A 24,767-nucleotide genomic window follows, 5' to 3' on the forward strand; every position below is an offset into this window, starting at 1 on the left:
GGAAAGTCCCATCACCCCTTTGGGGTTCCCATGGCTGGAGGGGTGGGGGTGTTTTGGGGTATGGAGGAGTGAGACAGCCCCATGGTAAGGTGATGGATGACCCTGGGATGCAGAAGAGCATCCTGCTGCCGCATCCCCTCCAGAAGAGGGGGTGCAGGCGGTGTCCCCCACCTCCACCCATCCCAGCAGCACCCGCAGCGTTGCCACCTCCCGGATTATCGAGGCCGATTGCCAAACCTTGCTGAGGTGGCACAACCGGCTGTGGAGAGCAGTGGGGATGGAGGGGCTCAGCGTGGGCAGTGTCCTGCTGACCGGCTGCGACGGGGGGCTGGGCCTGGGGCTGCTGAAGGGGCTGTTGGAGCAGCCCAGCCCGCCTCGGCACCTCTTCGCTGCTTGCCTGGACCCCCAGGGCAAGGTAGGGAGGGCTGCGGAATGGGGTCGGGGCGGGGGGAGGGAGGGAAGAGTCAGCTCTGGGATGAGTGCCTGCCGATGCCACCATCCCGCCTGGAATGGGGAGGCTGAGCGCCAGCAACCTGCAGGATGAATAGCATGGAAAAATACATGGGTGTATATCTATACATATATATAACAAAAATGCATATATGTATTAAATATTAAAAATACCTATAGAAGTATTAAATATATTTGTATTTAATTTTTTGCATCTCTTGGCGCAGGTATGTGCACGATGGGGGTTGCAGGGGGGGCTGCTGGCAGCTCCTGTGCCGGGGGCATTGCTGCTGGGAGCTTTGAAGCTGCCGGGCTCAGCCAGGTGCAGAGCAGCAGTGACTCGCCCCAGATTGCTCCCTCTGGATCTTGTTGTAACCTGTCGGCTGTGACATGCGGGGCCACCCAGTTCCCACCCCGGCACGGTGCAGGGCCACCGCGGTGAGCTTCCCCACATGACCCCCTCCCCCCCTTTCTCCTCATAGGCTGTGAACGAGGTGGCTTTGGGCTTTCCCAACGTCATGATCCTGCCTCTAGGTGAGTGCTGGGGCGGGAAGAGGATGAAGCGTCTCAGGATTTAATTGCAGCCGTGGGTGGCTCCAGGAAATGCCACCAAGCAGGCGGGTCCCTCGGTTTGGCTCAGCTCAACCAGGTCACTGATGGGACCAGGAGGATGCTCAGTGGCTGGGAGTTGCCTCCTGCCACGTCCTAGAGCATCCTGCCAGGGTCATGGCCATCAGCCTGTCCCCAAGACCTCCTGTCCCCCTGTAGATGTGACAGACCCCAACAGCATCAAGGCAGCAGTCAGGAAGGTGCAGGAGAAGGTGGGAAGGGCTGGCCTCAACCTGCTGATTAACAACACGGGCACCACACGCAGCAGCACCTTGGCCACCGAGACAGCAGAGAACATGAGCCTCGTCTACACCACCAACACCATTGGGCCTCTGCAGACAAGCCAGGTGAGGACACAGGAACCCCCATCCCAAATGCTGGAATAGGGAGGAAGAGGATGGTGATGTCTGAGCTCCCATCCCCTGCAGGCCTTCCTGCCCCTGCTGAAGGAGGCGGCTGAGGCCGAAGGGCAACGTGAGATGAGCTGCAGCAGAGCTGCCATCATCAACATCTCCAGCATCCTGGGCTCCATCGAGGTTGCACAGGCTTGGGAGGAGAGGCAGGACATCTGCTACCGCTGCAGCAAGGTACCACCGCTGGGAGGATGGGGAGGAATTTGGGGGTCACCTCCTCTGGGATTCCTCCCACCACTGGCCGTGGCATTGCCAGATCATGATGGTAAGGGAGGGAATTTGTCCTCCCAGGCTGCTCTGAACATGCTCACCAAGTGCCTGGCCCTGGAGTACGGGAACAGCGGGATCCTCTGCGTGTCTGTGGATCCTGGATGTGTGACACCTCCCTTGGAACAGGGGATGGTGAGTGATGGGAGCTGCATGGCCATTCTGGCTCAGCAGAGTCCCACAGGCATCTGTTCCTGGGGGCATCTCTTCCCAAGATCATCTCTTCCCAAGGCCACCCCTCCCCATGAACATCCTTGTTCAGGGTCATCACTTCCCATGAGCATCCCATCTCAGGGTCATCCTTTCCCAGAGACATTCCTTTCCAAAGACATCTCTTCCCAGGAGCGTCCCTTCCCACAGACATCCCTTCTCATGGGCACCCCTTCCTAGGGCATTTCTTCCCTTGGACATCCTTTCCCATAACATCATCCATTCCTGGGGCACCCTTGGCTATGGACATCCCTTCCCTGGTCACCCACACCTGCACAGTCCCTTGGTCCCACGATGGCTGTGCCACCAAAGCAAAGGGACAATTCCAATCTTTCCCCCAGAACCATCCAATTTCTTCCCTGTTTTTTACTTCCTTTCCCATCCTGATAGTGTGTCAGCAGAGGGCACCCCGGCCCTGCACTCAGCTGTCCCTTACCCTGCTCTGGCTGACAAACGACCCACTTTTTAATTAGGAATGAAAAAATTAACCTCCATCCTTACAGCATCTATATGAGGGACAATTAATTTTTGCAAAGCTGTATCCTTTGGCTGCTAGAGCATCTCTGGCTGCTCCCAAATCATCCCAGCCAGGTCTGGCATTCCACCACACCGTGGGGTAGGAATGAGGGTGTTGGGATGGAGAATCTTGGCTCACTTTTTCTCCTGCTGTCCCTTGGGTACTCAGGGCCCGGTGACATTGGAGGAGAGTGTGCAGGGCGTCCTGCGGCTGCTGACGCAGCTCTCGGCCACCAGCAATGGCACCTTCTGGGACTGGAGAGGAGAGAGGCTGCCCTGGTGAGAGCAGCATCCACCCACTGAGCTTAAATAATTAATTAAAGTGAATGAATTGCCATTTCCAGGCTCACTTTGAATCGGGGGGGAGGTGTGCAGGGGGAAGGTGGAGTAGAAACAAGGACACACAGGTTGGGAGGTGAGAGTTGGGTTCGCTGCCCCCCCAGCTTGGGATGCTGAGTTGGGCCAGGGCAGCAGAAGGAAGGATGCTCCAAGCGTGGTCCTGAATCCAAGGTATCCCCTGGGGCCAAGGGAACCCCCTGGGCATCCTGACTCTAGGGCCATAAGTCATACTGCTTATGGGGACATCCCAGGCAGCTCCCAAACTCAGCCCTTGTCCTGCCCACCCCAAAAACAGCTGGCCTTTCCATGCCCACCCCAAGGATGCTGCCAGGATTTTTGCCTTCTGGTTCAAGGCCAGCAAAAGTTCTACCTATTCCAGCAGCTGGGAGTTTCACAGCAGGAGATCTCCCAAGTCTCAGTACATGCCTAAAGATGTCTTTTGGGGGCTGGGCATGGCGTCCTGGGCTGACCCTCCCTGAATCCATCCCTCGTGGTACACCAGGAGATATTGCAAGCAGGCTCCCATTCCCCATTCTGTGAGTGCATTCCTGTAAAGGCTCTAAGCTGACGTTTTTTAAGCCATCTCTCGAAAGAGGGATCGGAAGAAAATGCACAATATCTCAAGTGGGCTGGACACGCAGGGTTTTGGCAAGCCCATTGCTGTGGGGATGCTCTGGGAAGCTTGGAAGAGGTCATTTTGCAGGGACAGCTTCAGTTTTCCCACAGTGGAGGAGGATGGAGGATCATTCCCACACTTGACACGAGGGAGCAGGAGGTTGGGGCTCAGCCCCAAGGCTGAGGCAGCCCCAGGTGTGCCTGTGGACCACACAGGGGCTCTATTAAAGCCAGCAGGGATGGGAGAGAGGGTCACTCTAGCTAAAGCTCTTTATCAAGCAGTGGCTCATTGCTGGTGGGTTTTATAAGAGCTCTGTGTGGGCTTTATATAAACAGGAATCATCACTAGGCATGAAGGGAGGAGGAAAAGGAAGAGGAGGGAGACTGCCTCCACTCACACTGCAGTGCCCATAAACTCATGAGCCTAAGCACCACTCAGCCAGCAATACACCAATTAAGGTCTCTAATAGCTGATGAAGGTAATTAACTAAGCTGTAAAGGGGGGGAGCAGGCAGGCAGCCCTAGTCCCTCCGGCGTGCTGCCTGCACCGCGCCGCCAAGCACAACAAACAAATCCAGATGTTCTGCTGGGGAAGCAGCCTGGGCTGACGGAGGCAGCTTGGCAGGGGTCCCTATATCAGGGTGAGTCTCTCCCTCACAGCAGCGAGGGAGGGGGCTGACACCCCAAAAGAGAAGGCACTGGAGGCAGTGGGGTTCTCTTTGCTGGTCCTTTATTTTGGGTAAGGCTGGAGGCTCCCGGGACCCAGTCAGAAGCTGAGCTGCAATACTAGAAAATTAACTGGTGTTTAATGAAAGCTGAGGAAAAAGTACAAATTGAGAGAAATAGGGTGATGCCCTCACCAGCCCTGTGGACAGGGAGGGCAGCATGTACCCCAACAGCTGCCTGCCATGGGGGGACTCTGTCCAATCCCACACCCACGCAGAAGGAGCCAGACGTTTTGGATGGGCAAGATCCCATGGCCGTAAACAGTCCCACAGTCCTGGAAGGGGCAGTGTTTGGTCCCAGAAGGGGTGGCGTTTGTCCCACGTTGGCAACTTCCTCGGTAACCCCCTGTGGGACTCCGAGAGGAGCAGAGCAGAGGCAGCATCCGAGGCTCCAGGGCAAGGAGGTGTCGAGTGAAAGGTCTTACGCAGCGTTAGGTGGACTCCCACCGACCTGAACAGAGAGAACAGGTGCCATGGCGTGGGACAGAGCCCCCCTGTGTGGCACCTGCAGTCCCCAAGGTCGGGCCCCCCACCCCATCCCCAACTCACAGGGTACCCCGTACAGCATCCGCATGACCTTGAGGCAGTTGTCCAGCAGTGCCTTGGGGCGCACAGCCTTGCTCCGGCCCTCAGCGCCTGCGCTGTGGATCAGCTTCACCAGGTCGGCCACCACCGCCTCCACATCTGTCTGCAGGGACAGTTCACCAGGATGCCACCAAGGTCCCCCAAGGTGCAAAAGGAATCAGCTGTTGCATTGGCCGGGAATCGAACCCGGGCCTCCCGCGTGGCAGGCGAGAATTCTACCACTGAACCACCAATGCCAGATGTGCAGAGCATCCCAGCCCTCCCCCACACTCCCAAACCTTGCGAGCAGCAAGAACAGCCACTGTCGGCTCTCAACTCCCTCACACTGCATGCCAACACACCACTCTCATACCGCGACTCCAGCCCATGGCAACACCTCTTCTGCTGCCTCACATCACCTACTGCAAGGGGAGCTTGGCATTAGCCTTCAGAATTAACCCTCTCATGAGACAACTGAGCAAAGCTCACCCTCTCCTCAGAGGGGTTGCAGAACCTGCCCCATGACACAGGAAGTACCAACCACACTTCGGGTTCACATTGGTGACCCAGCCATGACAGGCCATCTACATCCAGCACCCAAATACAGCTGCCTCTTAGATGTGGTGACATCTCCCAGTCCCGTGGAGCCCACATCACTCTGAGCCAGGGGTCCTCACTGCCACCGAGACAAAGCACTTTGTCACTGTCACCAAACCAGGAACCCTCACTGTCACTGCCCATGAGTCAGAATCCCTCTCTGCCACCAAGCCCCTCCAGGAGTCACCAAGGTGCCCTGGCTTTATTCCACAGACAATGACATCCCTCGCAGCCATACAGGGGCACAGATGTGCCAGGATGTGTGTAATCCCTCCAGGCACACCGGGCAGTCCCCATGGTCCCCCCAGAGACACTGGGGTGCCAAAAAATGCAAAAGTTGCATTGGCCGGGAATCGAACCCGGGCCTCCCGCGTGGCAGGCGAGAATTCTACCACTGAACCACCAATGCCAGATGTGGAGCTTTTCCCGGCACTGCCCCACCCTCCCAAATCCAGCAGAGTGCAACATGGGCAGGCATAGCTAGCTGTGAACACATCACACACAGACACACAGACAGACACACAGACACACATACACACACACACATAGAAATGGGACACAGACACAAAGGCGACCCCAACACACTGCTCTCATACCGCCTCCAGCCCATGGCAACGCCTCTTCTGCTGCGTCGCACATCACCAATAAGGAGGAGTTGTCATTAGCCTTCAGAATTAACCCTCTCATGAGACAACTGAGCAAAGCTCGCCCTCTCCTCAGAGGGGCTGCAGAACCTGCCCCGTGGCACAGGACAACCCATTCGGGTTCACACTGACAGCCCTGACAGGCCACCTCCATCCAGCACCCAAACACCTCTGCCTTGGGGTGCAGCTCCATCTCCCAGCAGCAAGCAACCCATGGATACACGGAGCCCAAGACAGGTGGAGGGGAGAGGGGCCACAGAGGTGAAAAGCCTCCATCGGGCTGCACTGGCCAGAAACCAAACCTTGGCCCTTGTGGGGGGAGCAAAATTATTGTCCCACTGAATCACATATGCCAGATGTAGAACTGCCCAGAGCTGCCACCCTTCTCTGTGGCCTAGGCACACTTGACAAGAGCCTCCCACTGCTCCTAAGCCAGGGACATTCACTGCCACCGACATAGCATCCCTCACTGTCATGGAGCCAGTGTCCAGTGTCCCTCCCTTCCACCCAGCCGAGATGCTCAGTCATCAAACCATCTCCTCTTACTGCCCCCCAAAGCCAGCAAGCCACGGATACTCAACACAGGCAGAGCTGCCGCTGCCACCCTCCGGGCCTGAGCACCCACACGAACAACAGTGTCTGCCCCGAGGGCACAGCGATGCCCACAGGAGCACTTCAAGGGAGCGCCCCTGTGATATTCCACAGGTACCTGGCAGCCGCCAAAGGACACCAGGGTGCGCAAAAGGAATCAGCTGTTGCATTGGCCGGGAATCGAACCCGGGCCTCCCGCGTGGCAGGCGAGAATTCTACCACTGAACCACCAATGCCAGATGTGCAGAGCATCCCAGCCCTCCCCCACACTCCCAAACCTTGCGAGCAGCAAGAACAGCCACTGTCGGCTCTCAACTCCCTCACACTGCATGCCAACACACCACTCTCATACCGCGACTCCAGCCCATGGCAACACCTCTTCTGCTGCCTCACATCACCTACTGCAAGGGGAGCTTGGCATTAGCCTTCAGAATTAACCCTCTCATGAGACAACTGAGCAAAGCTCACCCTCTCCTCAGAGGGGTTGCAGAACCTGCCCCGTGGCACAGGAAAACCCGGCCACACTTTGGGTTCACATTGGTGACCCAGCCGTGACAGGCCATCTACATCCAGCACCCGAATGCAGCTGCCTCGGGGTTCAGCAGCTCCATCGAGGCAGCAGTGGCTTGGGCAGAGGCAGGACTGTCAGCGGGAAAATGGGGATGAATTCGTGTGCACTTTCTGCCTGATCCACCGCAACCGCCGGCCGTGGTAGTGCCACCCTGTGACAGAGGTGTGAGTGTGACAGTCCCGTTCCCCCCTCCCCAAGTCTGTCGGTCCCCCAAGGGGAGGGGTTGCAAGCAAGAAAAGATTACAGCTGTTGCATTGGCCGGGAATCGAACCCGGGCCTCCCGCGTGGCAGGCGAGAATTCTACCACTGAACCACCAATGCCAGATGTGCATTATGCTGAAGTGCTGCTCCACGGCCCTGCACCTCGCTCCCCACCTCTGCCCTTGCACCCTGTCCCTGTCCCCGTCCGTAAATATCCATGCCCGTGCTGTCCCCTCCTGGCTGCTCAGGGCTGTGGGTGTTTGTCCTCCCAGCACGTGGGTGCATGACGTGAGGCTGGGCTGGGGTGCCAGGGGATCCTCACCTGCCGGTACTTGCTGTACTCCTCGCCCAGGGCATCGAAGAGCTGGCAGAGCTCCTGGGTGTACTTCCAGGATGGGTGCTTCTCTGGCAACACCTCACGGATCCGCAGCACTGCCTGGGAGCTGACATGGAACCAGAGGTACCGCAGTGCTGCCTCCGACACTGTCCCGTTGCGCTAAAGGGCAAGACGGTGAGAGCCATGCAGCCCCCGGGGGTCCCTGGAGAGCTCCCATCACGGGACTGTCCCCTGCCACCGTCTTACCAGGCGGGTAATGTTGGATGGCCTCAGCACCTCTTCGTACTGGACCCGGACTGTGTAGTCGATGGGAAAGTAATGTTTCTGGAAAGGCAAGAAAGAGCATGGGGGCTGGCAAAGGGCAAAGTGATGGGGACATCCCTGCCAGACTCAGCATGACATGGGGGAGCTGGTGCAAAAGCCCTTTGATGTGGTCAGCTCCCAGCAGAAGTAGCCCTGGGCACCATTTGGCACAAGTGAAAAACACAGCACCCAGCACCCCAGTCACCACAGAGCAGTGGGCACTGCCTTCCCACGTCCCCCCTGGACCAAACTGGAGCCCTGCAATGCCACGTGTCCCCCCACCTCCCACAGCTGGGGTTACCATGTACTGCAGGCGCATCTCGTACTGCAGCTTGTCCTGGAGCAGGCGGGTGAGCTCACATTCGCCCGGCGCCGCGGCCTCCAGCCCCAGCACAGCCAGGACACCTGGGCAGCCAAAGCCAGTGGTGTCAGCTCCCTCAGGGACACCACTGAGGTGACCCCTGAGGCCATCCCCCCTGTCCCCCAGCTGTACTCACATAGGACAGCAGCGTAGCCCTGCTGCATGTTGATGGTGGCCATCAGTGGAGCCCCAGGCTGTGCCTACATGGCTGGGGCTCACTGGGAGCCTCCAGGGCAGTGGCGTGGATGGTGTGGGGACAAGGGACAGCTGTAGGCTGCGGGCACTGGGCTGCTCTCCGGTAGCCCCGGGCAGTTGTTCCCTGCCATGGATGGGGGGTTAGTCCCCCTTTCCGGAAGTCCCCTCTGGCTTCACCTCTCCAGCTGGTGGTAGGGAGACAGCAGGTCCCGGGGCCGTCACAGGGCACTGTCAGGGATGCGTTCACAGGGGTGCAGCACCACCCCGGACTGCAGGAGAGGATCTGGGAGAAGAGAGCCCCGGCTGCAGCCCCAGGGCAGGAGGGCGCCCAGGCTGCAGCCCCCAGGTAGGACAGTCGCTCCGAGTCCCGGGGGTGGAGGGGGAGCCACAGCCCCGCGTGAGCCTCGGGTGGCCAAGGATTGTGGATGGCCGTGGAGCCGTGTGCGCCTGGGTCCCGCTCGGGGCAGGGCTACCAGGGCTTCTCTAATGACACCCTCGGGGGATTTCCAGGAAAGGAGAGCGCTCAACCCAGCCCCGTTATCCCAGCAATGAGTTAGTCCGGCCTCAGCCGAGGACCGCTGGGGGACGGGGCTGGTGAAGTGGCCAAGCCACCGCATGCTGTGTCCCCACACAGAGGTGTCGTGTCCCTACACCCCGTGAAGGGAGCTCTGCCATGTCCCCCTGCTGTGGAAGGAGACCATAGTATGTCCTTGTACCACATCTTCCACAGTGTGTCCCCTTGAGAAGAGGGGTGTGTTGTGCCTTCGCACGGTCCACGCCACGTCCCAGCACAGAAGGAGCCCCATCTGTGTCCCTACACCATGTCCCGGTGCCGTGGGGGCCACGCCGTGTCCCCGCGCGATGCCGTGTCCCAGGGGAAAGCAGCCGTGCCGCGTGCCGTGCCGTGCCCCCACGCAAAGGCGCCGTGCAGTGTCCCCACGCGAAGGGGTGCCACCCACATCCCAGTGAAGGGACCTGTGTGCCATGTCCCTGCAATACGTCCCCAGGCAAATGCGGCCGGGTCGCGGGGTGCGTGTGCCCCGTGCCGCGTCCCCACGCGGGGCCGTGCGTGCCCCGCCGCCCCCCGCGCCCCCCGCGCGAGGCTCCGCGGACCCACCTGGCGCGGCGCGCGGGGCCGCGGGCGCGGGACGCGTCCACCCGCGGGCGGCGGCGGCGGCGGGGCCGTGCCCGCGCTTCCCGGGAGGCGGGCGGGGGGCGGCGGCGCGGGGAGCGGGCGGGGCGGCGGCCGGGGGCCGGGCGGGGAGCGGGGACAGAGCGACCGCCCCGAACGGCCCGGGGAGAGTCCGGCCCTGCCCCGCCGCGGGTCTCGGCTGCCCCGACCGGGCGGGTGTCCCCGGGGTAGGCGGCGAGAGCAGGAGGTGTCCCCAGGGTACGCAGGTAGTCCACCTGGGTATTCCCAGAGTGCTTGGCTGACCGTCGCCGGTACCTCCCTGTTCTTCAGAGTGCTTTGCTGCTCCAGGCAGGTGTCCCCGGGGGTGGTCAGCGAGCCCAGGCTGGGTGTCCGGGGGTGCTCAGCTCATCCATCGGAGTGTCCCCAGGGTGCTTGGCTTCATCCTCCTGCGTCCTTCTCTGCTCCTTGGGGTGTTTCACTGCCCCAGCAGCGACCCCTGAGGTGCTGGTCTAACTATAGTCCATGCCTCTTCCACTCCTCAGGAAGCTGAGCCATCCCTGCAGGGTGCCCACCCAACCCAGTCAGGTGCCCACATCGCCCCTGGGGTGCCCGGCTGACCACTCTGCACAACCCTAGACTCCCTGGGGTGCTCTGGTCTGCCAGCACCAGCACCTCCAGTGTGCTGAGCTCTCCTGGCCCCGTGTACCAGGGCCCTGACTGGGCCGAGCACTCATGGGCACATTTTGGGGCACTCAAAGTGGGAGCCAGGCCAAGTGTGTTTCAGCGTGTGCCGGGGGAGGGTTGCGCTGCAGCCCTGAGCTCAGTGGGGTAGAGGTATTCTTGGCTGGCTCCAGGCCAGCAGGACTCTGCTCCCTCTGGCCCAAGCTCACGTCATCCTCTCAGGATGCTTCAGGGCTGAACTCCTGCCAGGAGCAGGGGCCGAGGGACATGGGACATTGTCCTCCCCCACACCCCCCTGAACAGCCCCTTGGAAGAGCCACTGTGTCTGTGCTCAGGGCTGCTGAGCATCCAAAGGGTCAGCAAGAGAAATCTGCTATCAAAGAGTGGGTCAGTGCTCCTAGGGAAACGCGTGGGAAGGAATGCACTTCTGCCTGTGAGAGCACACTGGGATTCCCCTGGCATGGAGTCAGGGCCACTGCCGTGCTCCTGCCAAGCTTCCCCCGCTCCTGGCCAGTCTTGGGCACAGCCCTTGCCTCCCTCCCAGCACTCGGCTGGGGGTGAGATGCTCAGCTCTAAGCAGGGAAGGAGCTGGTCCAGCTCTTCACTCAGGTGCCCACAGGGATTTTGCCCGCAGCTGCTGCAGTCGTTGGAGGAAGCCATTTAATAGCATTCCCTGCCCACGTACTCATCAGCCTGGCAGCTAGGATGGGGTGAGGAAGAGAAGGGAAAGTGTGGAACTGCGCAGCACAGCGCTGGGGGCGGTTTGCCCTCCTTGGCTGCTCCAGGCTGGAAAGCAGCGCTGGGACGAGCCCAAGGCAAACAGCTCCCAGCGCGCAGCCCCGGGAGCTCTGCTCCCACACGGCAGCAGGACCCGGTCCCCTGCGGCTGCAGGGGGGGAACCCTCACTGAGAAAACCTTCACTATTCCAGCAAAGGGGAGCTGGGGGCTAACTGGGTCCTTATGATGGGGAGGGAGTGGGTCTTTTCCAGGCTTTGCTTTGCACTCGAGGCAGGTTACTCACCAAGCACAAACAAGGAAGTAAAACCTTGTGCTTGGAACCAGCTTGGGAACATCCCAATACACCCCCTTTCCCTGCTTTCACTTTCAGGACATGAGCATGACAAATAGCGTCACCAGAGTTCTGCTGGAAGTGACCTCTGATCCAGACCATCACTCCCTCAGGGAGGACAACGGATAAGGAGCACAAGATGAGCACCCTAAGTCCATGGTAAGCCAGAAGATGGACTCCACGCAGCTCAGCTCCCCTTTGCCCCTCCCTCGACACAGCCGTCCCCACTGAGGCCACCAAAGGGAGCACAAAGCCCTTTGCTCTGCCGGCAGAGGACGGGTGGGGCTCCAGGTGCCATGTCAGAGTCAAAGGGTGCAGCTCTGGATTAAGCCCCTGCCAACACAGGCCTGTGATGTCGAGACAAGGCAGAACAGGAGAGGAGGGTGCAAAGGACAGGGCAGGAGGGTGTGTTTGTCCTCACCCGACACAGCACATGCACTGCAGAAAGTGGAAGCTATTCAAAGGGAGCACAGGCACTAGACCAAGGACCACCTGCCTCTCCAAGCCCCACATGGGGAGCAGCATCCTTACCGGGATGCCACAGGCTCTCAGATCCCACTAGCCGGGAGCAGGAGAACCAGGAAGCACTTGCTGTGTGGGTGCACTCCAACTGGGAGCCTCTGCAGCCAGCTACCAAGCCTCTGGGACAGGGACCTTTTCCCAGCCCTCCTGGCAGCCAGCTGCTCCTCCGAAGCTGTGGATGCTGCACTGGGCAACACAGGAGCTGTGAAGTGCAGCCATGCTCTGGAATGGCTGGAGAAATCTCTTCCCTCTCTCCATATCCTACTTTGTGTGTGTCCCAGGGCAGAGCAACCAGGAGGGGACCAGCTCCAGGCAGGGCAGGGGGGCAGCAAGGGGCCTGCAGGAGCACAGGGGCTCAGGGTGTGCATATTTTTATATTCCTCCGCCTCCCCTCCTGCTCCCGCCAGGTCAGCAGCAGCTGCCACGAAGGAGAAGAGCCCCAGCGCCAGGGTAGTGAAAAAACAGGCTTTTATTCTTCATGTGCTGCTCACAGTCACAGCTTGGAGACACTCTCTTGCCAAAGTTATTATGAAACAAATCAAGTCCCAGACTCAGGCCTCGCTCTTCCCCACCCCCAAGAGAGTCAACATTGTACAAAACTCTATTTACAGGGAAAACAGTCAGAAATGGCGAGTCCAAAAAACCCCTTTGCAATTCAGAAGAAAACGTTCAAGACAAGTGTCACAGTTACACCCTTCACACAGCTAGGCTTCCCATTGGCTGCTCCTTGGACTAGTGCAAGCCCAGAGCAGCTCACCACGGGCTACTAAGAGGAGCCTCGTAATCCTGAATCATGCTGCAGCTCTTTCCCTTCTTTTCCTAAAACACTGGGAAATAACAAACCCCACTTGACCCAACAAAGACTCAGCTGGATCTGCCCTACAGAACTTTCAGCAAGACACCCTGGGACTCCCTCATCTGAAAGGGAGGACAAGGAGATGGGGCTGAGGGTCAGCTGGCATCCTGCCTTGGGCACTTCCCAAGAGAGAACTGTTCTGGCCAGAAGCCGGAATGTCAGGAGCCTTCACATAGGCAGTGGGATGTGTTGGGAAACCTAATAGCTGATACTGTATATACTGGAGTCACGATACTTTGAAACATAAACCAAGAGGACCAAACCAATATTTGAAAAGGGAGAAAAAACCCACACATTCCTCCTCCCAACAGCGCCTGGAAGAGCATCCAGAGGAGCTGAGAGCTGTTCTGCCCCTGCCAGCTGCTGCTCAGAAAGCGTAGCGTGTGCGGATGTCTTCCAGCTTCTTGGACACCTCAGGTGGGGTCCGGTCCAGTTCCTCAGCCACATTCTTCTGTTTGTTAGGCTCCATGGAGTTGAACTGCTCACACAGGTCCCCATCAATCACATTCTGGAAGGGCAAGGAGGAGAGAACTGAATCAATACCACACAGAAGCACTGAACCCTGCCTAAATGGGAGAAAATGGCCACAAACAATTTGTTCCCAGGAGTTTCTTAATCCTGTCCTGGAAACAAGACCATGCTTGGTGACCTCATCTGCTGAATAGTAGCAGCTAGCATCACATTAATTACTGGCCAGCTTGATTAACGAAAGAGAAGCCCAAAAGGCCTGGGTGCAGCCGAAGAATCACACAAGGAAAAGGAAGAGAGATCCTCTTGGGTCTGAGCCCTGCGCTGGGAAGGCTGGGGCAGGCTGTGAGTGATGACAAAGGCATCTTCAGTCTGGTGGGAGCTATCTTTGAGGCTGTGTATGCTGCAAGTCAGCCTCAAGCTCCTTGAGAACACCACCACCCTCTGCATCTGGAGAGCCCTGGCTGCTGGGACAGTGTTCTAACTCTACACACATTATTCTGGTAGTAGCTATCCCTGGATCCTTCTGCTCATAGCATAGTTCAGAGCTTCTAAGAGTTCCTCAAAAGCAGAAATAGGCAGGAACAGCTGTTTCTGAACTTAATTTCCCTTTCCAATGGTGGTGGAAAATATATAACCCAGGGCAGCACTCAGTTTGACCCAGTCACACCAACAGCTACGTAATGCTACATGTCCTGGTGGAAAATTGAGATGCTGTGGGAAGTGGAGAAGTGCAGCTACAGCACCTCTGGGCTTGGGGCTTAGGATCAACCCTCGGGAGGCTCATTACAGGAGTTAAGAAACCAAAACAGACATGTATTAAGTGCTAAGTACTGTTCTCCTTTCAGAGTGCTGTTTAAGAGCTGCCACAGGCACTGCAGGAGCCATGACTGACAGGGCCCCAGTACTCCCCAGTGAACAGCCACCTCGCCTTGTTCAAGACAACAACCATGCCTTGCTTCCACCAGCCTCAAGGCAGCTCTGTGCCCCAGAGCAACTCTCTGCATCCCCATGACCAGGTGATCCCATGAGCTCAGGACCTACCTTCACTGGGAAGTAGTAAGAGCGGAAACTGAGATGGTCCCGTCCACAGAGAGGAGGGTGCTCAGATCTTAAGTGCATTTCCACATGCTGGAAGAAGTCGTGATCCTGAGAGATGAAGGGTTGATAAGAGAACAGTTTGGTACACATCAGTGCTGCTAGCAAGGCAAGACAAGACCCATCAGAAGGTGCTCCTGCACTGGCTGAAACACTGCCATTGCATGGCCATTTGGGGTTGGACAAGACAATCTTTAAAAGGTCCCTTCCAACCCAAACCATTCTCTGGTTCTGTGATTACCAGGTTCTGCTAGAGCAGCCCTGCACACAGCAGACAATGTCAAGGGCTACCCCCTCACCATTTCCACCTGGGAAGCACCCACAGCACAGCTAAGCAGCCATCCTGGTCAGGATCAGACTCCCAAAAATGAGACAGAATATCTGTGCAGCACGGGGATGCAGCTCTAACAAGGAATGTCTTTGCATCCACTGCTCCAAGAGGCCACAGTAAACGGAGAAGAGAGCACCATCCTCAGGACTTGAAACATCACTGCCTGATCAACAGTTTACAGGCTACACAAAGCATGCCAAAGGATTCCTCCAGAGACACTGAACCATCCAAGGGCTCCTTGAAAGCACAGATTTAGAAGAACAATGCAACAAGAAAAGCTCTCAACTCTTTATAGAATCAGTGCAGGAGTCAGCAAACTCCTCTTCCCTTCTGCATTGGAGTCACAGGCTCTCCTGTAGGCTCAGGTTTTCAAGAACTGTGGAGCCCTTCAGGAGTGCAGCACGTTGATATACTGGCTGGGGATGAGTCCCCAAAAAGCAGCAAGACTGCAGCCTGATTCCAGGGCTTGCTTACCTCATGGGAAGTAAAAGGGACCAAGATTCCTATCCCCCCCGATAAGGTGGTGTAGACAAGAGATTCAGAGCCCCCTGGAATCAGTGTGGTCTTCTGCAAGGAAAGCACCGTCTCTCCCACGTGGTAATTCATAATCACTTCAGCCTGAAATCAAGCAAGCACAGAAGCATGTTTTTTCTTTAGCTTATACAAAAGCATCAAAGGGCTTGAGAGGAAAGCAGAATAAATTCAGCCAACTGCTAGTTCTGAAATGCCTTTCTAGAGAGGAAGTGCCTTCCACCTGTGACCAGATGGCAAAACTCAGCTGGACAAACGGATGCAAGTAATGAGAGAAAGGAGCAAAAGAAAATGAGCTGTTTCCATCAAACACCACCTAACAGGCTTCAGCTGTGATTTCAGAAATTTGGCTTGCAGCAACAGTGAAAACAGATCACCCACAGCACAGCAGACTGTGTAGGAGCAGAACTGCCAATACATCTCCTGGACAACCCTGCAAAGGCCTTCACAGAAAAGCAGTGCTTTCTTTCCCTACAGTAACGATGTGCTTCCCATGAAGTATTACCTTCTGCGATGCTCCATTAAGCAGGCCCCTGTCCCAGAGAGCTTTGTTGCCCGTTGGATCCTCATCTACCTCATCATTGGTGTTGGGAGGCAATCTCACCTGTGTTGCAAGAGGAAGAAAGAATCAGCAAGCTGAGAGAAGCAGCACATTATCTCTGGATAATCCTCGTGCTGTCTGAAAGGCTGCTTTTGTGGACTCTCCAAGAACCACTTTACACTTACAGCAGAACGATCAGGGTGCCTCTCCAAAACAGCCTTTACAGTTACATGACAACTGTGGTATCAAGACCAATAGACCTGGGCAGAGCCTCACAACCAGCCTCTGCCTGGCCTGGCACTTGCAGATCACCCTGGGAGGTATGATCAAACTGCTCTGAAGGTGGTTTCCACTAAGGAAACAGTCTGATGGATGTGGGGCAGGAAAACTGAAGAGGACTGATCTGTGTGTGTTGGCCAAATCCTACAGATGCAGCATCTGACACTTGCTGAACTCTGCACTCCAAAGCACCCGAGCACGCTTCAGGAAGAGATCAAAGCTCTGCCAGAAAGACCATCTATTCTTTACTCCTCCCTTGCTGAAATCCAGCCAAGTGGGGAAGTGTTGGCTGACAAAGCCAACTGTGGAGAGGAAGTGAGAGAGAAAGCTAAATGCCAGTGATGAGGTTTAGTCAGAAAAAGTGAGAGTGATAACCCTGACTCAAGTTCTCATGGGCCCTTCTGCAGTCACAAGCTTCTTTTCTAGGTTTATTCACAGTACATTTTGAGGCAATATAAACACTAATTACTTGATACTTCAGAAATATGTTCACGACTTGCTGATGCTTTAACTTATTTGCATAATTTAACAAACCGATAAACTGCAGCCCACTATGATGACAAAACAGTCACCACATGAAAACAAGTCAATGGTACAGGGCGTTGTCTCCAGCTAAGGACAGATTCTCATTCTTTTAAGATAAATCATGGATGTTTTAAGGGAAAACACGTCCAAAAAGCCCCAACTTCAGCAAGGCACACTCACCACACAGATGTTACCAAACTTGTCTGCTCCAGCCACAGTGTCGTAATCCAGGAGTGTTGCTGTAGTGACCCACCGGGGGTAAGTGTCATCAGCAAAGATAATGAGCTGGTTCTCATTCCTTTTGTAACGCACCCAGATGAAACTCTCCTGAACGTCTGAAACAATCACTCTGTGCCCGATGGTTTGGATCCCACAGATGTAGTTTGCAATGTGCTTTTGAGAGAGAAAGGACAAAACCTGAGTGCTTCAAACATGGAAGCATAACCCATTAACTCTAACTTACTCCCAATAAAATACTATTTCCTGCCATGAACTACAGCTCACTCCCCAGTTCTCATCATTTCCTCCAAAACCATCCCTCATTTCTGCCATATACAGTCCCACTCCAAATACATCATCAATACAGTGCAACCTAACATGCACCACGTGGCATTCACAGACTTCTCTGTATGAACATTGTCCAGAGCACAAGCTCCATGAATGGAGATGCCAGGGCATCCCTACAAGCAGGCATTGCTTCCATGTCTCCTCACTACATGGTCATGGAAGGCCCAAGAAGGAAAGCTTCAATTTTTCATGTGAGTCATGTTTAAGGGGGAAAAAAAAAAACCCTAACAAAACCACACAACACAAAAAAAATGTTCCTCTGCAAGTTCCCAGTCTGTCTGGGAGTGAGTTTGCTGGAGCTCTTTTGTGCAGTAATGAGCTACTGGCACAGGTTCTACAGCTTGCACGAGAGAGGGAGTAGCATGCAGTCAGGAGTTAGAAAATCATGCTCTGGAATTTCTTTTCCTGAAGTACCAGAGATGCTCAGCAAGAAGGACCATCTGCTTCAAGGAGAAAATCCCCTTTCCAGCGTGCTGGAAATCTGACAAGGTGGCCACATGTGCCCTCCAATTTCTGTTCCCCACCTGCTGATCACCTAAACTAATGAAACATTTCCAGCAATTATCTTATCTGGGTAAGACCTCTTGCATTTGCAGCAGTTGGCCAAAGGAATGGTCTGTACAGACCTTGCACACAGCCAGCAACAGCCTGCACTGAGCTGGGACAAAAAGGAACTTGCAACACTAATGGCAGAATGGTGATAAGAAAGTGGTGTGTGCATGGGATGGAGAGCGGCAGCACAACAGCCCAGTCTAGCACAGCACTACTCCGGATGGATGCACCCAGCAAGGCAAACACACAGCTCTCATGACCAAGTCAAAAGAGACACTTGGGCTGGAGTAGCAGCTAAATCCCTAGTTTCACTCCTGCTGCAAAGTATCACTCATTCCAAATTGACAGCTCTGGTCAGGAACAGAAGGCAGTACCTTATTCTCACATTTCCGAAGCAGTTTCTTCTTGCCCAGGTCATATACACGCAGGAGCTTTCCAACTCCAATTAAGACTCGGCCTTGGAATGGAGCAATGGCTGCAGGGACCTCCTCCACAGGGGTCTGGAGAGGAAAGAGGAAGACTCTGAAATCCTCATTAACAGAGCCAACGTTACATCAAGCCTCAGGACAGATTCAGCTAATGGTATGGTTGAAGTTCACTGGCCTGTACCAAGGCTTCAAAGGCAAAAGGCTAATCACAGTACTTTTCTCCAGGAGAGGCAACAGGTCAGTCCTTTGCAGGCCTTTTGACAGCAGCAGATGTCACACATGGAGCTAACAGAGCCCTAGGTACTCATACACAACATACTGCTGGCAGTGCACCTTCACTGAAGCATATGACTGCTGTAAGAACCCCATACTGGGCCTGCAGCAAAAGAAGAGAAAGGTCTGGTTGCCTCAGGTCTTAGTTTTGGTTTAAATCCAACAGAAAAACTTCAGACTTTGCCTAAATCTACCCAGACTGCTTCTAAAACAAGCCATGAATGTAGTTTAGCCATCTGCCATAGACACCCTGACACTGCCACCAAAGAAATTTATAAATCTGACCAACTATAGTGTGTCCACAGTAACTCATAGACCAAAAATCTCCTATCACTAATCAGTCCAAAATGATCAGCCACAGCAGAGAAGAGGAACATGTAGAGAGCTTCCAGTTACAGCATTCCTAGCTTGGCTGCACTGGCTAAGAGAAGTTTATTTCACAACTTCAACTCTGTCAAATTCCCAGTGGGTGTTTAGTGGCACCAGAAAAGGCCATGGTCCAGGAGAGAACCCACTCACTACATTAGGACTGTAGGAAGTGAGTAAGCCACAACATTCCTTTCTGTGTGTTCATCTGCTCAAATCTCAGCCATGCTGGAAACACATGGGAAGCACAGTAATTTTTCTGCTTGAAACCTTTGCTAAAGCCCCTGAGACCTATCAAACAAGTTGGTCACTAGTAATTTCTACACACAATCAAACAGCATCCAAGGAAGATGACAGCTCACACCAGCTGCACATGGTCAGCCAAGGACTGATAGTCTTAGCATCAGAGTTCAAGTGACCCAAGTATGAATTTGCTCTGTAAACAAGTGCTTAAGCAGCTCTCTGAGCTCATATTCCAGAAAGCAAACAGCCATTTCCTTCCCCTCCCCTAAGAGGGGCATGAAAAACATTGCTTCTTTCCAATTTACCCTATTAGATGGTAAAACTGGGACTCTTGGGAGATCTTGTTCAATCCTCAGCTCTGCAAAAGATGTACCAAATGATTTTGTAGAAGAAAGCTTATTTTCTCCAAGACTGCTTCCAGTGTGTAACACAAGCACAATGATCTTGCCCAGGGTTCACCAAGTATTGCAATATTACTGCAGCAGTCAAGTAACAGCTACTCCAACACTCAACCTGGAAATGACCCCATTGCTCCCCTCACCTTGTGCAGAAATTCCAGCTTCTCACCACTATTCACCAGCTTGTATGTGTAGACAAAGCCCCCAGCAACTGAGCGTGGGTTCAGAATCAGGTCCTTGGCGACTCCCACCAGCACGTACCACTCGTCACCAGTGTTGGAGAATCGGCACACAGCCACGCTGGGAATGACAGGACACACCAGGACATCAGTGTCATCAACCACACTAATGCTGCACACCTGGACTGCATTCCCCAACAGCACAGCCTGCACCTGCCCACCAAAGATTTGAGAGTCCAGCCCGTCAACACTGACATTTCCTTTTAAGAGGTCATTTTCCCCCCTTTCAGAAACGTTGAATGTAGATTTGTTCAGTCTTCCACACTCTCCATATGTGTTCCAGCTGTCATGTATGCCCAAAGTACTTTATGTTTTCACAGTGGCCATAGTGTTACTTTACACTTTCACAGGCTGGACACTGTCTAGTGATGTGCAAAACTCTACTAGAAGCTGTTTTTCAAAGGCTATTCCAATCTGGACAAGTACAAATAACTTTCCTCATCTTCCAGTGTTATTTCCTGCTCAGTAAATAGCTCAGGCAGGTTGGAAATGGCAGGTCAGCCCTTTGGACCAGCACAATCTAACTCTACTTCACCTACTGAGGCACTTGCTATTTTTCATGGTTATTGCGTTGGTTTTCCCCTCCAGTCCTCTAACACTTCCCTTTCCATTTCATTTATCCTCAGTTTATCTGGAAGAGAAGGGGAAGTGACAGATAACAGCACATTCTCTTGTTCCTAACTCTCTTATCTGTCATTTACACCCCTGTGTTGTTTTTTAAGCACAGGGGTCCAGCAATCACATTTGGAGTACCACCAGCTCTTAATGCCACATGCAGACAAGATCAGGGTGGGAAGGGAAGGAAAGACAAGACAAAAGCTTTAACCATGTGGCAATCACTTCCGGAACTTCAAGCCAGTCTCTTGATAACATGTTGCATATGGATTTCAGCTCAGCAACAGATAAGCAAAGAGAAAAAAACATGTAAGACTTATCACAAGCAGAGACTTGCTGCATCTGGCAATGCTTCTTACCTGAAAGCAGCTTCATTCTGCTCCAGCTGAACCAGATCTAATGTATTTCCCTGGATGGGGTTCATCACCCTGATAACAGAGGCCCACTGACCATTCCCTGCCTTGGGAGCACCAAAGATGGACTCGGGAAGATTCTCGTTCAGAAAGGCTGCAGCCATCTCTGCAGCCAGCTCCCTCTCGTCCTCACCCGCAGCCTCTACCATTTCCTATGGCACATTAAAGGACAGGAGAAAAGAACAACTCAGTGATTTCCTTTCCCAGCATGCTGATGCTCTGCACAGAATATAACCTCCCTGTTTTGCCTAAGCCCAGGTATTCTGGGACAAGGTACTGCCTGTGAAGACACAAAAGCCATTAAGTCCCAAAGCTTCCACCCACCCTGAGCTTATTCCCCAGGGAGCCTCAGCAGCTCAGAGCACGGCTGTGTCACCTCTGCCCTGCTCAAGGGACAGTTGTCTGGGGAAGCCATTTCTCCAAATTGGCAACGCTGCAAACAACACTGAGAAGAAAATAAACAACCCACTGAAATGCAAACATCCTCAACCAACCACAGAAATACCAGAAAACGGTGTTACACAAGCACAACCATCTTCCACTAGATGGTTCTTAAAACATGCCCTAACAACACGCAAGGGAAGGAGCACTGGGAAATGATACATTCTGCTGAAATTTGCGTTTTGAGGCAGCTCTCCACTCCCCTTTCCACTGCTGCATTTGCACAGGGCAGAAAACCTTGCAGGCAATGGCAGCTGGAAACTACTGGGCAAGGAGTACTTCCAGCTGCAGAAGTCCCCTCCAGGGGACAGATGTGTGTACCTGTCCCCCACCTCAATTACCTCAGCCATTTGCTGCTTCCTCTGCGCCTTGGTGGCCTCCGTGTAAGCATTGTGGTCTGTCTCAATGATGATCAGGTTGTTGCTCTCAGGGTGAATGACAAATTTTCGGGGTGTGTACTGCAATGGGAAGGCAACCTGGTTGAAGACTGCTCCCAGCTTCTCCAGTGCCAAAATCCTGGGGGACAAAGATGTGACATGTGTTGAACAGGGTCTAAAAACAGCTGTCCAAGAGAACAAAACTGGAATTGAACTTCTTGTCTGTGAAACCTGCTAGTGCTGGAGCAGCACCTTTCTCGGGCCAGACAGCTACTACCAAACACCTCCAGAGAGCAGAGCAAACCTAACATTCTAAAATGGGAGTCCCAGGTGTGTGCTGCAGTGCAAGGCCTTTGAGGGCTCTCACTGTCCCAGGGTGCATTCTCAGTGGTGCTGAAGCAAGTCTATCCCAAGAGGAACAAAGAGTACATGGAAGAAGGAAAGTGCACATTTGGGAAACACATCATCTGAATCTAAATGTGACACTGACTCTGACATGTAATCAAATGCCCCTCAGATGCACTTCAGTTAAAAAGAGTATGAAAAATGCAATGCCAGCTCTTTCCTCCCGTGACTAGGCAGCTGAAATGGCAGTTCTTCTGGCATTTGGTGTCTGAAAACCACAAGTCTTTTCAGAAAAGAATGACTCCTTTAAAAGCAATGAATGCTGTAATATTTCAATGAGGACAGATATGAAAAAAGTGCCTGTTCAAGTGCACACAGCACAGCATCTGAATTTGTGGTCCATTATTTTAATTTCTCTTTTTAGTATCTCAGCTGAACTTTACAAAAGGCAACAAACACATCCCTGTCGTGCCTCTGGTTTCTTAATCACGTGGTTTATTTCCTGCAAAGCAGCCAATTCAGATCACAAACCACAAGATCCTAATACATAACAGGTTCACTTTGATCAAAAGCTTCCCTCTCCAAGGATCAGAGAATTTAAGAATAACTTGAATGACACTTATTATTTAAAAAAGCTAGAAAATACAAATTTGAGAGATGCACCCCATTTCTTTTTGACAGAATAACTTTCCTTAAATTGTCTATTTTTTGAAACCCATCCAAGTGCTTCTATCAAATCATTATCCATAATAAAAAAGTCTTTTTGAAGTCAAGTCACTTTACCTCTTTCCTTCTGAATGTCTGTTGGAATTCACCACTGCTTTGCCTGCCTGGCATCCCAGCCCGGAAGCATTTGTGTTTCCCTGTAGGTGCTTACCTCAATGTGTTTGTGGATATGGCCACAATGCCCTCAGGGCACTGCTCAGAAGCAAAACCAGATGCAAACTCCAGTGTCTCGTAAGACAGGGGAGTCAGGTGGAAGCGTGACTGATAGGAATAACTGAGCCACGATCGGCTTGACATGGCCAGCACCTGGGAAAGACAGACAGCAAATTTATTAGGTCTGGGAATGGAGGCAAACTCACTTTATGCAACAGGAATGGATGTACAGTGCCCACATCTTACCCACTGCAACAATTCAAGTCTCACGGGTGGACCCCACCCAGCTCAGAGCACACCTAAGGAGACACTCCTTGCTTTCAAGCTTTATCTGGAAATTGCATATGGCATGAAGAGGAACTTTAAAGCTCTATCAAGGTAACAAATACTCCAGCTGAGTATTTAAAACTACTACCTGCAAAATCCAAGATCAACAAAACTGTCATGTCTCCTTTTTTTTAATAGCTTGTTCTAATGGAAACAGGTCTTTTAAAATAAATATTTACTTATTTGTCACAATCCAGATGCTGTAGCACTCTCAGTGAAATTTACTGAGAATCATCACTAGCCTATTTTCAATCAAGCTACAGGAAACAAAGGAAGCAGACCAACTTCCAAACTCTTGAGTTTTATACATTTGGTTTAATATTAGAGTTTCAGTGCCACCTTAAGTTTCTGCCTGAGTGACAACAGCTGATCTCGAAGTAAAAAAGCACTCAGTTGTTCTACAGGTATTCCCTGCTAGAGCTGCAAAGCTCCTCATCTCCAAGTTACAGCTAGCAGGAGCAAGCTGAAAAGATTCACCCAGTGCACCTTAACACCACAGCAGAGATCAAATTCCCAGATCCAGTTCCCTACGCTGATCGGCAATATTTCTCAATTCTGAAGGTGTCATCCAAAAATGAGTCAAGCAGGGGGTGGCTGATTTCCCCAGTGCCACATCAGAAGGGCTGGAAATGGCACTTCTGATGAAATACATTTCTTCCTTCCATGCCAAATCTTGCAAATATTTTCCTTGAACCACGTATGGCAGCTGTCCAGCCCTTGGCTGAGCCATTCCCAACATGCAAGGACACAACCATTCAATGCAACAAGCATTCAAGGCTAAGTTTTCTGCACAGAGTTCTCTCCATCTCTGTGCACTCAAGCAGGCAAGATGTACCTCTAAGCCCAAGAATCTGCTCAGAGTTCTCCAAGCACACTGTAAACACAGCCTATGGGTCAGATGAATCCTAGTTCAGAGAAGGCAGGGCAGCACTACATAGTAGTATGAGGAATAAGAACAAGGCTGTTTGTGAAAGAACAAGCTGTGAGCCAGGCAGCACCATAATGAAGTCATTCTACTTCCCACCCTTACCCAGAGGGTCCTGCTGCGCTGAAGGGACGCTTCCCCACCCTGCCCACCCGTAAGAAAACCTGGGATGCAGTGCCTGGAGAGTGGATCTGCACCCCTGCAAGAGCTTGCTTCCCTTACCGCCTCTTGGCCTTGCATTCGGACACGAAAGAGTTTGACAGGCCGTGAGCCAAGATATCTCGTCCTGGTGTCAGAAAGGTCGCCAGTGACAGGATCCAGGACGGTTCGCAGCAGCACACCGTTCTTGACATCAGCAAAACCAAAAGTTAGATCCAGATTGCAGGGAAGAAATAATTTAGAACAGTCATAATTCAAAACAACAGAGAGGGGCAGCTTCAGAAGAATTAGCTGTTTGTTTTCCTAGCTGTCGGGACAACTCTCCCCTACAGCCACACTCTGAATAGCAAAGGTGGCACAGCTCCTGCACAGTCCTACAGGGCAGAAAGGACCCCCTCCAAAATAAAAAACAGACCAAGGACTTTAGTATATCACATAAGCCATGAAAACCTGAGGGTGGATTCCAGATCGCCATCCCTCTTGGTACAAAGGATTTACCCCAAAACTCATTCTACTTAAAAAGATTTGCATTCTGACATCAAACTTGAGGCATGTGGAGGAACCTGAATTGTGCTGATTATTTTTACCCCATGTCAAATTGTCAAAACAACATTTTTTGGTCAAAGATCAGAGAGCCTGTACTGGATGTAACAAAAAGCTGTGTAACAGCAGAATTATT

At 53.2% G+C, this 24,767-nt stretch overlaps 3 protein-coding genes and 4 non-coding genes across 8 annotated transcripts in view; 1 reads left to right on the forward strand and 6 right to left on the reverse strand.

The window, feature by feature from the left end:
- The first annotated feature begins 57 nt into the window (after positions 1–57).
- Positions 58–2,795, forward strand: LOC146432206 (uncharacterized). Of its 2 annotated transcripts, XM_085071704.1 has the most exons (6): positions 58–415; positions 933–984; positions 1,219–1,406; positions 1,488–1,646; positions 1,764–1,874; positions 2,635–2,795. In XM_085071704.1, exons 1-6 carry the CDS (start codon positions 278–280, stop codon positions 2,746–2,748), a joined length of 762 nt encoding a protein of 253 aa, XP_084927830.1. In that variant the 5' UTR covers positions 58–277; the 3' UTR covers positions 2,749–2,795. The 2 variants fall into 2 exon arrangements, with proteins under 2 accessions (XP_084927830.1, XP_084927829.1); XM_085071703.1 differs by having other exon boundaries at positions 1,764–2,730.
- Positions 2,796–4,132: 1,337 nt separating this feature from the next.
- IL34 (interleukin 34) lies at positions 4,133–9,718 on the reverse strand. Its single transcript, XM_085071705.1, has 7 exons — positions 9,626–9,718; positions 8,450–8,791; positions 8,254–8,357; positions 7,896–7,973; positions 7,635–7,808; positions 4,694–4,832; positions 4,133–4,595 (listed from the first exon to the last, which is right to left on the reverse strand). The coding sequence occupies exons 2-7, from the start codon at positions 8,490–8,492 to the stop codon at positions 4,576–4,578; spliced, it is 558 nt and encodes a 185-aa protein (XP_084927831.1). The 5' UTR covers positions 8,493–8,791; positions 9,626–9,718; the 3' UTR covers positions 4,133–4,575.
- TRNAG-GCC (transfer RNA glycine (anticodon GCC)) lies at positions 4,895–4,965 on the reverse strand. Its single transcript has one exon. It is a non-coding gene; the product is annotated as a tRNA-Gly (tRNA).
- TRNAG-GCC (transfer RNA glycine (anticodon GCC)) lies at positions 5,644–5,714 on the reverse strand. The gene has a single exon. It is a non-coding gene; the product is annotated as a tRNA-Gly (tRNA).
- On the reverse strand, positions 6,706–6,776 carry TRNAG-GCC (transfer RNA glycine (anticodon GCC)). The gene has a single exon. It is a non-coding gene; the product is annotated as a tRNA-Gly (tRNA).
- TRNAG-GCC (transfer RNA glycine (anticodon GCC)) lies at positions 7,362–7,432 on the reverse strand. The gene has a single exon. It is a non-coding gene; the product is annotated as a tRNA-Gly (tRNA).
- A 2,645-nt stretch (positions 9,719–12,363) lies between the features above and the next one.
- SF3B3 (splicing factor 3b subunit 3) overlaps positions 12,364–24,767 on the reverse strand; it is a 29,417-nt gene continuing 17,013 nt past the window's right edge. The window contains exons 16-26 of the mRNA XM_085071706.1: positions 24,152–24,274; positions 22,676–22,830; positions 21,418–21,592; positions 20,582–20,787; positions 19,512–19,668; positions 18,035–18,160; positions 16,722–16,934; positions 15,702–15,800; positions 15,140–15,283; positions 14,281–14,385; positions 12,364–13,276 (exon numbers count right to left, since the gene is read on the reverse strand). Coding sequence (XP_084927832.1) covers positions 13,136–13,276; positions 14,281–14,385; positions 15,140–15,283; positions 15,702–15,800; positions 16,722–16,934; positions 18,035–18,160; positions 19,512–19,668; positions 20,582–20,787; positions 21,418–21,592; positions 22,676–22,830; positions 24,152–24,274 — 1,644 coding nt within the window. The 3' untranslated portion in view covers positions 12,364–13,135. The remainder of the gene's footprint in view (positions 13,277–14,280; positions 14,386–15,139; positions 15,284–15,701; positions 15,801–16,721; positions 16,935–18,034; positions 18,161–19,511; positions 19,669–20,581; positions 20,788–21,417; positions 21,593–22,675; positions 22,831–24,151; positions 24,275–24,767) is intronic.

Source organism: Lichenostomus cassidix, chromosome 11 (assembly GCF_008360975.1).
Source record: "Lichenostomus cassidix isolate B80296 chromosome 11, HeHo_3.0, whole genome shotgun sequence".
NCBI lineage: Eukaryota > Metazoa > Chordata > Aves > Passeriformes > Meliphagidae > Lichenostomus > Lichenostomus cassidix.

Excerpts from the sequence above, each read along its gene's own strand:
- IL34 (XM_085071705.1), bottom strand. The coding sequence starts at position 8,492 with ATGGCCACCATCAACATGCAGCAGGGCTACGCTGCTGTCCTAT. Across the intron at positions 8,358-8,449 it reads GGGCTACGCTGCTGTCCTAT|GTGTCCTGGCTGTGCTGGGG; the intron begins GTGAGTACAGCT and ends TTGGCTGCCCAG. Across the intron at positions 4,596-4,693 it reads GATGCTGTACGGGGTACCCT|GTCGGTGGGAGTCCACCTAA; the intron begins GTGAGTTGGGGA and ends CTCTCTGTTCAG.
- LOC146432206 (XM_085071703.1), top strand. The coding sequence starts at position 278 with ATGGAGGGGCTCAGCGTGGGCAGTGTCCTGCTGACCGGCTGCGACGGG. Across the intron at positions 416-932 it reads GCCTGGACCCCCAGGGCAAG|GCTGTGAACGAGGTGGCTTT; the intron begins GTAGGGAGGGCT and ends TTCTCCTCATAG. Across the intron at positions 1,647-1,763 it reads TCTGCTACCGCTGCAGCAAG|GCTGCTCTGAACATGCTCAC; the intron begins GTACCACCGCTG and ends TTGTCCTCCCAG.